At 56.2% G+C, this 12317-nt stretch overlaps 1 protein-coding gene across 1 annotated transcript in view; it reads right to left on the minus strand.

The window, feature by feature from the left end:
• The window catches only part of LOC106829470 (sodium- and chloride-dependent taurine transporter-like), a 32766-nt gene extending 25759 nt beyond the window's left edge, over positions 1-7007 (minus strand). Inside the window, 1 exon segment of the mRNA XM_070493513.1 lies at positions 6908-7007. Within this exon segment, the coding sequence (XP_070349614.1) occupies positions 6908-7007 (100 nt within the window).
• Positions 7008-12317: the final 5310 nt, after the last annotated feature.

Here is a 12317-nt window from a genome sequence, read left to right on the forward strand (position 1 = left end):
CCCCTGATCCCCTAAAGATTTGCCAAGGGGAATCTTTCTGGATCTTGTGCAAAAACCAAAGGCTCAAAATAGGGCCTTAGAGGTTTTGGCACATGCAAATGCAAGCCCATTTTCCAGGTGAGGAAACTGAGGCCCGAGACCCACAGCAGAGCAACGACAAGAGATACCAGCCTCTTTCACAGATGGACCACCAGAGCTGGATGGAACTCATTTCACAGAGGGGAAACTGAGGCCGGAAGGAGGTGATGGAGGGCAGGGACACTCCCAACCCCCCCAAGCTAGTGGAATACAGTGATGCAGAGGCTGAAAGTAAAGCTCCCGCCCCAGACCTGGGTGGACCGGACTCCTGTCTAACCCCGTCAGGTTGGCGGGTGTTAAGGTGGCAGCAGCGGCCACTTCCAGGGCCACAAGATGGTGCCTAAGAGCAGCTACCGCTCAGCTAGAAGAGCTCAGTCCTGAAGTCCACTCCAGGGGTGGGGGCCCGCGGGAGGACTGACGTTTCTCAGCCGTGGTCTTCCTCCGCGTGCAGACCACCCCCGGGGCAACCCCAGACGTCCTCCCTCTCCCTCCACCGTGCACCTCGACCGCGTCTGCCAAGAGCACAGGGCTGGGGATGTGGCACTGCCTCCTCACTGTGGGCAGCAGCGGTTGGGATGGCAGCAACTCAAAACAAGGCCACCCCAACCACTGGAAGCTCCACAGAGGCGCGCCTTGAACTCTGCTCCCACCAGCTTAGCCAAGCTTGTTTCTAGCTGCCTCCACTCCCTGACATGTTGCCCTCAGCTCAAGAACCATCGGTGGCTCCCAGCTGCTTTCACAATCTCTAAATATCCCCACACTCGGAATCCAAGGCTCATTACACTTGTCTGTCCCTGTCCCCAATCTCTGCCACTTTATTTCTCCTCTTGTCCTGCTTGAGTCCTGGGGCCTCCTTGCTCCCCAGCATGCTATTCAACCCTGCACTTTGTTTGTGGGTTCTCTTATGTTTAGGTGGACCCCACCCACATTGAAGACCTGGCCCAAGTGTCGCCTCCTCCAGGAAGCCCTTCCTGCCCACCCCACTCTTTCCCCTTGCCTCCTCTGGCCTGTGTCACCCCCCTGTTCACCAGGCGCTGGGCTCTCGCTTAGAACTGTGCCACTCTGGACACAGTTCAAAGCTCTCCTTGGGTAACCTCAGTTTCTCCATCTAGAAAGCAGGCCCCGTATCTGTAAAACTGGCTCTGGCGGAATCTCTGGGCTCTTGGGCAGAGCTGGTGGACGACCAAGACCCTCACAGCTGCCTGAGCATCAGCATCGCCTGCGACTCCAGCTGGACACACAGACGCCTGGGCCCACCACAGACCCCCGACTCTGAATCTTCAAGGCTCTGAAGCCAGCACCCCAGGCGGATCTCAGAACCAAGGAAGGGTGGAAACAGTGGTGCTGACGACCTGGAGACACTTGGTAAAGTGTAAAACAAAATCAACCAATGAAAAAGACTATTACTGGCTGACGATAATGCATGTGAGCACGCGTGTGTGCTCATGGACGGTCTCCCTTGCCCGACTGTGAGCCTCTGGGGGCTGGGCCAGGGTTTGACTTCTGCCAGCCGCAGTGGGTCCAGCGCCCACCCCACGGACCATCTGCCCAGACTTGATACTTTGCCAGAGGTTTTCCTATTCCTGGTTGCCACTGCTCCTTACAGCACCCCTGGGGGAGGGGCGCTTTTGCCCCCATTTTACAGATTAGGAAACCGAGGCTCAGCGAGAAGACATGACCTGGCCCAAGGCTACCCAGTGATGGTGTGACAGAGCCGGGATTTGAAAGCAGGACAAGGTCGACACTCCGTTCATCTGCTTGCTAAAGTACAAAGGAGTAGAGAAACGGGTTAGGGCCAACAGGTGGACGACCTGCGGCTTCTGGGGCAGGGACTGGGGTTGGGTGTGTCTGTTCCTGGGGCGACAAGCGTCAGAGACCCCGACCCAGGAGGGCACAAAGGAAGCTGGACCTGGCTCTGAAGCCTGGCAAGCGGTAGAGTCCACTGCGCAGGCCTCAGTGTCTCCAAAGACAGGGACGAGGCAAAGGGCATATCGCCTGGGACTCGGGGACCCCCGGCTGTCACCCCAGCACAGGGGGTTGCCTTTTCCCTAAAGTGGAGGCAACAGGGGGGCCTTCCCAAAAGGAGAAACACCTGCCCCTAAAATGCCAGCTCCCGAAGCACAAGGGACAACAGCAAGAAAGGTCCCAGGGGCCACGGTGAGGCCCAGCCCTGCCAGGGACCACTGTCTGACCGGGGAAAGGCCTGCCCCTCTCTGGGCTGCGGCCTGGACCAGCTGACCAGGAGACCCCAAGAGCTCGGAGGGGCAGTGTCCTAACTGTCCCTCCCCACACACACGCACACACACACACGTGCACACAGGTAGACACACACACACAAGTGCACACAGACACACACACAAGTGTACACAGGTAGACACACACACAGGTGCACACAGGTAGACACACACAGGTGCACACAGGTAGACACACACACACAAGTGCACACAGACACACACACAAGTGCACACAGGTAGACACACACACAGGTGCACACAGGTAGACACACACAGGTGCACACAGGTAGACACACACACAGGTGCACACAGGTAGACACACACACACGTGCACACAGACACACACAAGTGCACACAGGTAGACACACACACACAGGTGCACACAGGTAGACACACACACACAAGTGCACACAGGTAGACACACACGTGCACACAGGTAGACACACACAGGTGCACACAGGTAGACACACACACACACAGCCCTCTCTCTCTCTGCAAAGACAACCTCCCCAGCAGAAGAGGCACGCCATAACTAAGCCTCTCTGTGCCTCAGTTTCCTCAAATACAGAACGGGGAGAGTAACAGTACCCACCTCTTAGGGTTGCTGACAACGAGATGAGCTGATACGTACAGACTGCTTAGAACAGCACCTGGACAAGGTGTGCGCCATCAGGATGATGACCAAAAGGACACACATTCTCCCCAAGACGAGTGATGGCCTCGACTCACAGCAAAGGCCCCGCTGGGCATCTCCTGTGTGCCAGGCCGCTGGGCGCCCTACAGATCATCTCAGAGCCAGGACCAGGGTTCAAATGCAGGGCAGCCAGGTCTGAGACGCAGGCATCACCCCACACCCCTGCCTCCTCCCGGCTGCCCCTGCCCTTCCGCTCCAACGGCCTCTCCTCTTCTGCAGTGGGTGGGACTGGGGGCCCCTGGAGACCCCCCAGCACACTCGCTGACTGAGGGATGATGTGAGTGCCATGGGCCTGGGGATCTGCGCATGGACGTGGAAACCTCCTGTCACCTCCCCCACCTAGTCTTGGGGTGCGGTCAGGAGAGCATCTCAGGAAGGGCAGAACGCAGGTGGAGGGGGAGGCAGCCAGAACAGGGCCTGCAGCTCCCCATACAAGGTGTGGGTGCCCTCTGTTCCTTGGGCAGGCGCCTGCCAAGCCAGGGAGGCAGAAGTTCCAGGGGCTGGGGTCTGGACTGGAGAGCAGACAAAGGCTTTGCTGTGAACACCGCTGGGAAATGGGGCTGCAGAGCGGCTGCGACGACCATGGCGGGAACTGCGGACCAGCTACTTGGAGCAGAGCAGCCAAGTGGTCTCCCTCCTTCTTGCTGGTCACAGCTGGAGCCCCCGGGCAGCTGGGAAGAAAACCTTCGGGAGAGGAAGGTGGCCTCGCTGATGTCCCCCAGGATGGCTACAGCTACTCCTGGCAGCCTTGAAACCCCAGAGGTCCTGGCTGGAGGTCCCTGGGCGCCTGAGACCCCTTGCCGGGCCATCACTGAATGACAGATCAGCCCAGGACCCCAACGCCCAGAATTTACAGATAAGGAGACTGAGGCCTGAAAGGGTTGGGGGCTTGCCAGGCAGCTCTGGAGTCAGGCTGCCAGGGATCAGATCCCGGCTCTGCTGTGTGACCCTGGGCTGCCTGCTGTGCCTCAGTTTCCACAGCTGTCAAATGTGGCTGATAGCGGCATCCCCTCCCAGGGCGGAGGGTGACCACAGGAACTGATGCAGGTGAAGTGCTCGGCACAGGGCCAGGCGCGGACGAAGATCCGTGCACGAGGGCGAGCATCTATTCACACGGGAGACAGTCTCAGAGAGCGTCCACCAGGAGGAAGGCGAGACAGCAGCGGTCATTGTGGTTTGCTCTCAGAACCTTCCAAAGAGCTTCTGGGCCACGGCCGTCCCACGCCAGGCCCGTGCCAACCTGGGATGAAGCCTTCCCAGCCCGCAGCACGATGGGAAAGCTCAGGGCACGCAGTCCAGGCCTGCGGGGGCGCTGGCAGGGCTCCTTTCTGAAACACGGTTATCCCGACCTTCTAACACTGCAGCCTTCCTACTGTTTTTGGTGGTAAAAATGTCTTTTCTTTCACAACGTCACGGTGAGACCAGATGTCACTTTTTAAAAATCACGGTTCAGTAGTAAAATAAAAAGTTTTCCAGCCCAAGGGTGGGCTGCTCCACTCCTCAACCCCAATTTGACTTTGGAATGTGGACTAGCTCACGAAATTCAGCACTGCCCGCCGGCCCAGTGTGTCCGTGTCACAGGTGGGGAAGCTGAGGTCTGGCTGCAAGAGCCTCAGCCTCCAGCGTGTCCAGTCCGGGCTCTGTGCGTCCAGCTCCTCTCCCGCCCGCTCCTGCTGCTCGGGACCAGGCCAGCTCAGCTCCTTACTTACACGGGGAGCCCTTTCTCAGGCCCAGGAAATGCAGACCGCAGACCCTGGGGAGGCCTCAACCCCCAGGGAAGGCCCTGCCCGGCCCCTGGCGACCTGCCCTCAGTCGGCTCGGGGGCTGAGCGGCTCCATTACCAGGATTGGGGCCGAGGAGGGGGTAAACAGAGGGTCCCACTGGGGGTCTGGGGTGGGCGGCCAGGGCGAGCCGCTCCCAGCAAGGGGAGCCATGGCCTGCTCCGAGCTGGACACCTTTGAGGAAGACCTTGTCCCCAGCAGGCCCCCAGTGGGATCACTCAGGTCAGAACTCGGAGCTCCGCAGGGCTCTGGCATTTGTCCCCTGCTGCCTCTCCCGGGCAGACTCCCTGAACACTGTTTCCTAGGTGACTGCAGCTGTTGCAGACCTCACAAGCTTGAAGCCCTGAGTGGCTGTCTAAGGGACAGAGCCTCCACGAGCAGACGGGGACACAGGTGGACAGGCAAGCGTGGCTGACTCCAGGCACTGGGGAGTGGGGAGTAGCAGAGGCCTGAGAGGACAGAAGGTGCCCAGGCCCTCAGCTCTGGGCCTCAGAGGATCTGCTGAGGAGGTCACAAGGCCCCTTCCAACACAGCCCGGGTGCCTGGACGCTGCGTTCTCCAGAAAAACGCTGCCATTAGGAACGTCCCTTAGCAGAGCTGAAGCCAGAGAGAGGGTTCCTCGATCACAGAACCCACCATCTCTGTGCACCATCGCCTGGGAGGGCCCCGTCTTTCACAGCGCGGTGCATTGTTACAGGCCATTCCGGACCCTGGAACGCACATTCCTGCCCTTCTCCATCCTCAAGTGCACCTCCTCTGGGAAGCCTGCCCTGACCACCCCTGCGCGTCTCCCAGCGGAGTGAGCTGCTCATTGCCCATGTCTTCCTCCCGCGGTCACAGATCCATCGCAGCGTGCTCAGGGCAGTGCGCCAGCCTCCGCCCAGGTGGCAGCGAACGAGGAGGACCCTGGTTTACCACCGTCATAGCAAGCCTCGTGCTAATTCCAACTGTTCCTACATCCTGGAAACAAGAATAACTGCCCCTAACATTATGTGCCCGGCCCTGGACATAATTCTAGCTAACAGTAACTTTTTAAATCACGCTAAATATTTTTCTTACTTCCTTAAATCACTTTTCACTGATTATAGCTACTCACTTTTCTCTGATAATCAGCCCAAAGGTAATGAGACTTTATAGCACTTTCAGAGAGCCTGACAGGAGAAAAAGCACACTCAAAATGCCTTAAACATATGGAAAATCCTCCAACCATACAGCCAGTTCCAGAGAGAAACCGCAGCTCCCTGGGCTGAGTGCCTGTGTGTGCCTCGCTCAGCACTGGCACGTGGGGGCGGTACTTCACCCAATTCTCACCAACCACCCTATGAGATGAGGAATCTTACCCCATCTGAGGCTCAGAGAGGATGAGTGACTCAACCAAGGTTGCACAGCCAGGAAGAGGCAGGGCTCCAGAGTCCTGGGTCCTCCACCACTGGGCTCTGGGGCATTACCTGGCCGCGACGTTTGACACTAGGAAGTCCTCCTCTTCACCTGACACAGGAGGAAACTGAGGCTGGCGGAGGTAGGGGTGTCATTTTGCACATTAACCAGCTAGGATTAGAACGCAGGTTCTTGAGTGGGCCCAGATCACGTTCATCTTGAAAGCCTAGGACAGGTGGCCTCAGCCACAGAGCACCAGCAACCAAAATAACCCACCTGGCGGGGCTTTGTGCTCAGTGCTTTATGGGGACTCTCCTTTTTTAAAAAAAAAAAAAAAGATTTTATTTTCCTTTTTCTCCCCAAAGTCCCCCCTAGATAGTTGTATATTTTTAGTTGTGGGTCCTTCTAGTTGTGGCATGTGGGACGCCGCCTCAGCATGGCTTGATGAGCGGCGCCATGTCCGCGCCCAGGATCCAAACTGGCGAAACTAGGGCCGCCTAAGAGGAGCGCGCAAACTTAGCCACTCGTCCCGCGCGGCCCCTTCTCCCATTTAATATGTGCCTCCTGCGATGACTAAATCCTGACCCCTCAAGCCGGGAAGAGCTTTTAGCACTTAAATTGAGCCTGCCCAGAACAGTGAGGGGCTAACGTCCAGGGGTGCGGCTGCTGTCAATGAAGGATGAAGGGAAGGGACGGGGTCCAGGGCTTCTGTCTCCCAGCCCAGAGCATCTTTGCAAACGTACCTGCTGCCTTCCGAGAGGGAGGCTCCCGGCCCCGCGGGCAGCCCCGACTCCCCGACTCCTCTGAGCTTTCTCCCCCGGACCCTCTTGCAAAGTGTCGCATCCTCCGCAGCCCGGGACTCAGTCGGCTTGTTCGCCCACACACAGCCCCGGCGATCTGAAAACGTCTCCTTCCACTCCTTGGGCGCAAGGATACCTGAGACTTAGGCCGCACTACAAACAGTCCAGAAATCCGTCCTTTTTAATCGACTCATCTATTTATCTGTCGACCCCAGATGGCTGAGTTCTGCACAATTCCTCCCTAATACTGTCAGTGGAGAGGAAGGGACCCTCCTGGCCTCTGCAGCTTTGTTCTCTGACTTTCCCAACAGGCACCCCACCCCCACTCGGCCCCGCAAGACTGTTCTCCAAATACGCTTTGCTTGGTTCCTCTGTTGCCTGTGCTGGTCACCATAAAACATCTCAGCGGGAGCGTGACTCTGCCACGTGCCAGCTGCAAGCAGTGACCTCGGGAACGTCACCTTCCCCTTGGGGCCTCGGTTGCACCATCTGTAAAATGGTCCATCTCAAATTACACAAGGGGAGGTCCAAGCAGTGCTTCAATACGTGACTGGATTTGCTCCCAGGAGGAACAGCACGCCCCTGAACGAGAGTGGCCGCCACCTGTCATTTCCCGCGGTTTAATATCGGCGCCCCTTCTCAGCATCATCCAGCTGAGCGCCAGGAGAGGCAGAAACGCACCCCCAGGGCTGACCTGTCACGCAGGGAAAACAGCAGTTTCTCCACCCGGTGTTCCGTGTCAAACAAGCAGCCGAGTTCGTTGGCACTGCCACCCCTCCCAGGGCACCGCACACGCCCCCAAAACCACGTGAGTCAGCCCAGCGAGGTGAGCGTCTCCTCAGGGGTCTCCTCTCAGGACCTCTGGCCGCGCCTGCTGTTTCCCTACAGGTATGTTTGGGTGAGGGCTGGGCTTGTCCGCTTCTCTTCCCGAGTGGAAGCCAGTTGTCAAAACAACAACTAAACAACAGTCACTACCTTGTAGGAACACCTGGGAGCGTTAAATAAGGACTTCTGCTTCCAGGCGGGTTCTCGAAAGTGAATCAAGACCAACCACTCGGCAGGGCATCTGGGTCACCAGGCTAGCCCACTCATCCAGCTCCTCTCGCCTCTCCCCTCCCCACTGCCCCAAAACAGGGCCTCCCTGCCAAGCCCCGCTCCTATGGCCCCGGAGCACCCACTCCATGCTGTCACTCTCCACCCTGCCTTTCCATGGACTGTGTCCTCCCCTAGTAACGCCCTTCTGTCTGGTGCCACGTGGCATGCTGTGCTCATTCAAGGCCTGTGGGAGAGTTTTCTGAACTTTGTGTGTCCAAAGCATCTTTAGGAGACCCTGCCGACGGACACAGGATGTGTCTCCCTGCTGGCCCGGGCGCCTGTTCCCGGGTGGGACAGAGTGCGGCCCGTCTCTGGGTCCCCAGGGCCCAGCCGGGGCCTGAGCCACAGGAAAAGTCCATAACTCTCTGACGATGGAATGAACACACTTTCAATTCTTGGTTTTCAGATGCTTAGAGGTTTTGCCCGGACTTCCCCTGACATCAAATATTCTCACCTGGGCCTCTCCACCACTCAGCGGGGCTGGAAGGGGTTTGAAAACATGAGTTTCTCAAATGGACTGGAAAGGGCAAAGGGAAAACAAGAGGTCAGCCCCCAGTGGCCTTAAGGAGTTGGGGGCTATCGTAGCCATGAGATGATGGGTGTGACCTGAGCCTACTGTGTCGATCACTTCACAACATGTAAATCCAACCAGCACACTGGACACTTTAGACAGTGAGGCGTATCAGTTACTTCTCAACAAAAGTGGACAAAGAAACTCACAAGTTTTAAGGTAATTTATGTGTTCATGGTCTCACCTGCTACATTGTAAGATTCTAAGAAATTGACACTGTCTTACTTATATTTGTATCACTTAGCACCTGTCATAATATTTATGAATACAAAGTAAAGTTAATTAAAGAAAAAACAAGTTGGGGGCATCCCTATTCCCCAGACACTCCCGGCAGGCCTGGTGCTCAGCCACGACCCTTGCAGGCCTGGCTGCACGGGATCGGCTGGCCCAGAGAACACCAGAGGTGCATGGGCATCGGGGCCGAGAGGCAGCCCCCGCGCACCGTCTGGAGCTGTGGCTTTCCCAGCTTTGTCTCTTTCACGGTGAGAGGCTCCACTGCATGTCTGGACTGTTTAATGTGACTAACTTGTCCCTGAAAGGACTTTATTATGGCCATCACTAATAAGACACATTAAGAAGAAATGTCTGCATCAAGCTTTTCAATATACCACACTGCTTTCTCCTACATGTGCTAGCTAACTCAGGAGGTACCACAGTCCCCATTTTACAGATGGGGCAACTGAGGCCCAGGCAGGAGATAGGACTCCTCTGAGGTCGCACAGCCAGGAAGCAGCAGAGCAGGGACTCTTCTCTTGACAGCACTAGGACAAGACGAGTGATTCTGAGAGGACCCAACGTGGCCAAATGTCTCAAGTGGCTGTGTGACCTTGGGCTGGTTACTGCACCTCTCTGAGCCTTGGGATGCTCATTATGGGGAAGGATGGATAGGCAGGTAGAGGCAGGCAGGCTCATGAGAAGGAAGGGTCGCTCACATTCCCAGACTGTTTCCCTCCTCTACTCTGAGATGAGGCTCAGTCTCCTGTTTAGACACACTGACTGCATTTTGGGGGCCCTTGTCTTGCTTGACAACCAAATAATGGTTTGTGTGATCATTTCTGTCGTCTCTCCCCTCCTGCCTTCTTCCCCAGTCTATCCTTACCACCTAGCACTGCGCCTGGTACATGGTGGGTACTCAATAAATACTCACCAAGTGAGTGAATGAATGTTGAATAAATGACTCAGTTCATTCAGGTGTGAGATCATCAAGGGACAGGAGAAGGCCTGGCAGGAAGAATCCAGAAAGGGCAGCAGGGCCCCACTGGGCAGCACCTTGTGAAAGGAGAGGGCAGGGTGGGGAGCTGCACCCGGAAACCCACTAGTCCTGTGTCCCCCTCTGTGTAAACACAGCAGCATTGCCGGGTGCCGCTCTGAGCCCAGCTTCTTCACCCCTGAGGTGGAGAGCACGTGACTCTCACAGCTGTCTCCCCTTGGATGAGGACCCAGCTGTAAAGTTCTGGGGCGCAGCAGGTGCTCCATAAGCACCCCTGCATCAGAACCAGACGTGGTAAATCAACTAGGTGACCCGTCTATGCCCTGGGGGAGCAGACAGGCCCAAGGCATTTTACAGTCTCACAGCAAAGAGGACAGGGCCAGGCGAGAGCCACTGTGACCAGATTCACAGCGACAACCTGAAACCTCATGATTCATACCGACCCTGATATCAGTCTCCCCACGTTAAACCCAGCATGTATAGGGTTAAAACCAAAACACTCATTCCCTGCTTACTCCCTGGCTCCCTGGCTCCAGAATCCACTGTCCTCCATGGAGACAGACACCGCCAAGGACAAGCACCTGGATCATCTCCTCCCCACAAAGAGATACAGGCTGGTGGGAAAGCTGCTGACTAGCAAGGTCATGGGCTCCCTCCTCTCTGCAAGTAGTCTCAAGGCCAAAGACAGGCTGGTGGGAAAGCTCCGACCAGCAAGGCCATATGCTCCCTCTCTGCTACCTAAAACCCCAAATAAAAACCCTTCCTTTTAGCTTTTCAGGGAGTTTCAGATTTCAGCATAAGCTGCCCCTTCTTCTTGCTCAGCGCTGTACAATAATGAAATTCCTGCTTTCTTCCACTACCCCGGTGTCAGAGATTGGCTTGCTGCACAGCACGTGAGCAAACTCACTTCAAGTTTGATATCATGATGGTGAAGGGGCCTCCCTGGGTTGCTGGACAAATGAGGCTGCAGAGGTCAGCTTCTCAGATTTACTAACACTGTGTAGGACAAACTTATACTAAATCATGACTTGCTGTTTATCTGGAATTCTAATTAAGGGCTCCACTCTCCCATAGGCACACCCCTTTCTTTCTTCCCACCTAGAGAAGCCTTCTGCCTGATGGCTGCACGAAACTTTCACAGTCCTTTTGGCTCCTCCCTGTTTCACACAGTTTGTCCAAAGCAGTTGGCAACCACCAGGGACGTCAGGTAGATGACTCATGTGTCACCTTCTCCTATCCTGCACCCTTGACAGACATTGCTAATTGATCACAGCATCCTGCCCACTGATTAGGATTCAGCTTTGGATTCCTCATCAGAACACGGTCTCTCTCTGGGCCTGAGTAACTTAATGGACAAAAGAAAGAGAAAGCTCTCGTGTCGGGGAGATGGTGGGGCAGGCAGGACGCCCAGAACAGTCTAGGGGAGGCAGTGAGGCAAGCAGAAGCTTGAAGTGCCACTTGCCCCTGGAAATATAAATAAGAACCACATCCCGCTCACTGTGGCAGGACACAGCAGCCCTCGTGAGACCCCACAGGGCCAGAGCTCAGGGATGAGGAAAGAAGCGAGGATGGGGGACTCAGAGAGTGAGCGAGAACACCTGTGCAAGGTGAGGTGGGAGCCAAGCCAGGGCTGGGAAGGAGGAGTGGAGGAGCAGACAGATCAGAACAACCTCAGGCTGATGCTGGCTCTGATATCAGTTCCCCTAAGTTAAACCCAGCATATGTGGGGTTAAAACCAAAGCACTCTTTCCCTGCTTTCTCCCTGGCTCTGGAATCCACTATCTGCCATGGAGACAGCCACCTAGATTCCTTATCATCTCCTCCTCTTCCCAAGGCCGGCCAAGGACAGCCACCTAGATTCCTTATCACCTCCTCCTCCCAAGGCCGAATGCAGGCTGGTGGGAAAGCTCTAGCACCGAGGCCACTGACTTCCCTCGCCTCTCTACAAGCAGCCACATTCCTCACAAACCTTTAAAACTCCTCGCCTCCCCTCTTTCAGGGAGACGAGATGAAACGAGACAAATTTGAGAGCTCACTCTTGTCTCCTGGCTGATGTCATCCAAAATAAAAACCTTTTCCTTTCCATAAGCCTGGCGTTCAGCTTTTATTTGGCCCCTCTTGTGTGGCGGGTAAAGAAGGTATGTTTGTAGGCAGTAACATGGCTCCCCCTCCAGAGGAAGCCAGGGGGCCAGGTCCATAGCTTGGGCTGCTGCAGGGGCCAGCCCTTTTCCTGAGCACGCACAGACCCAGTGGGCCCGTGAGCTTCTGCCCATTTTACAGAGAACAGCTCAAAGAGGGAGACCCCTCACACCAGGGCACCCGGCTCCCAAAAGCAGAGCTGAGACTCACGCCCCAAGCTCACACTGCCACGCCAGAAGCTGCCCGGGGAAGTGATTCCAGATCCTTGTTTTACAGGTAAAGAAAGTGAAGAACCCAGAGAAAGGAAGTGACATGTCCAAGGTCCCCTGGGAAGGTGG

The sequence above is a fragment of the Equus asinus genome, chromosome 21 (assembly GCF_041296235.1).
Source record: "Equus asinus isolate D_3611 breed Donkey chromosome 21, EquAss-T2T_v2, whole genome shotgun sequence".
NCBI classification, from domain to species: domain Eukaryota; kingdom Metazoa; phylum Chordata; class Mammalia; order Perissodactyla; family Equidae; genus Equus; species Equus asinus.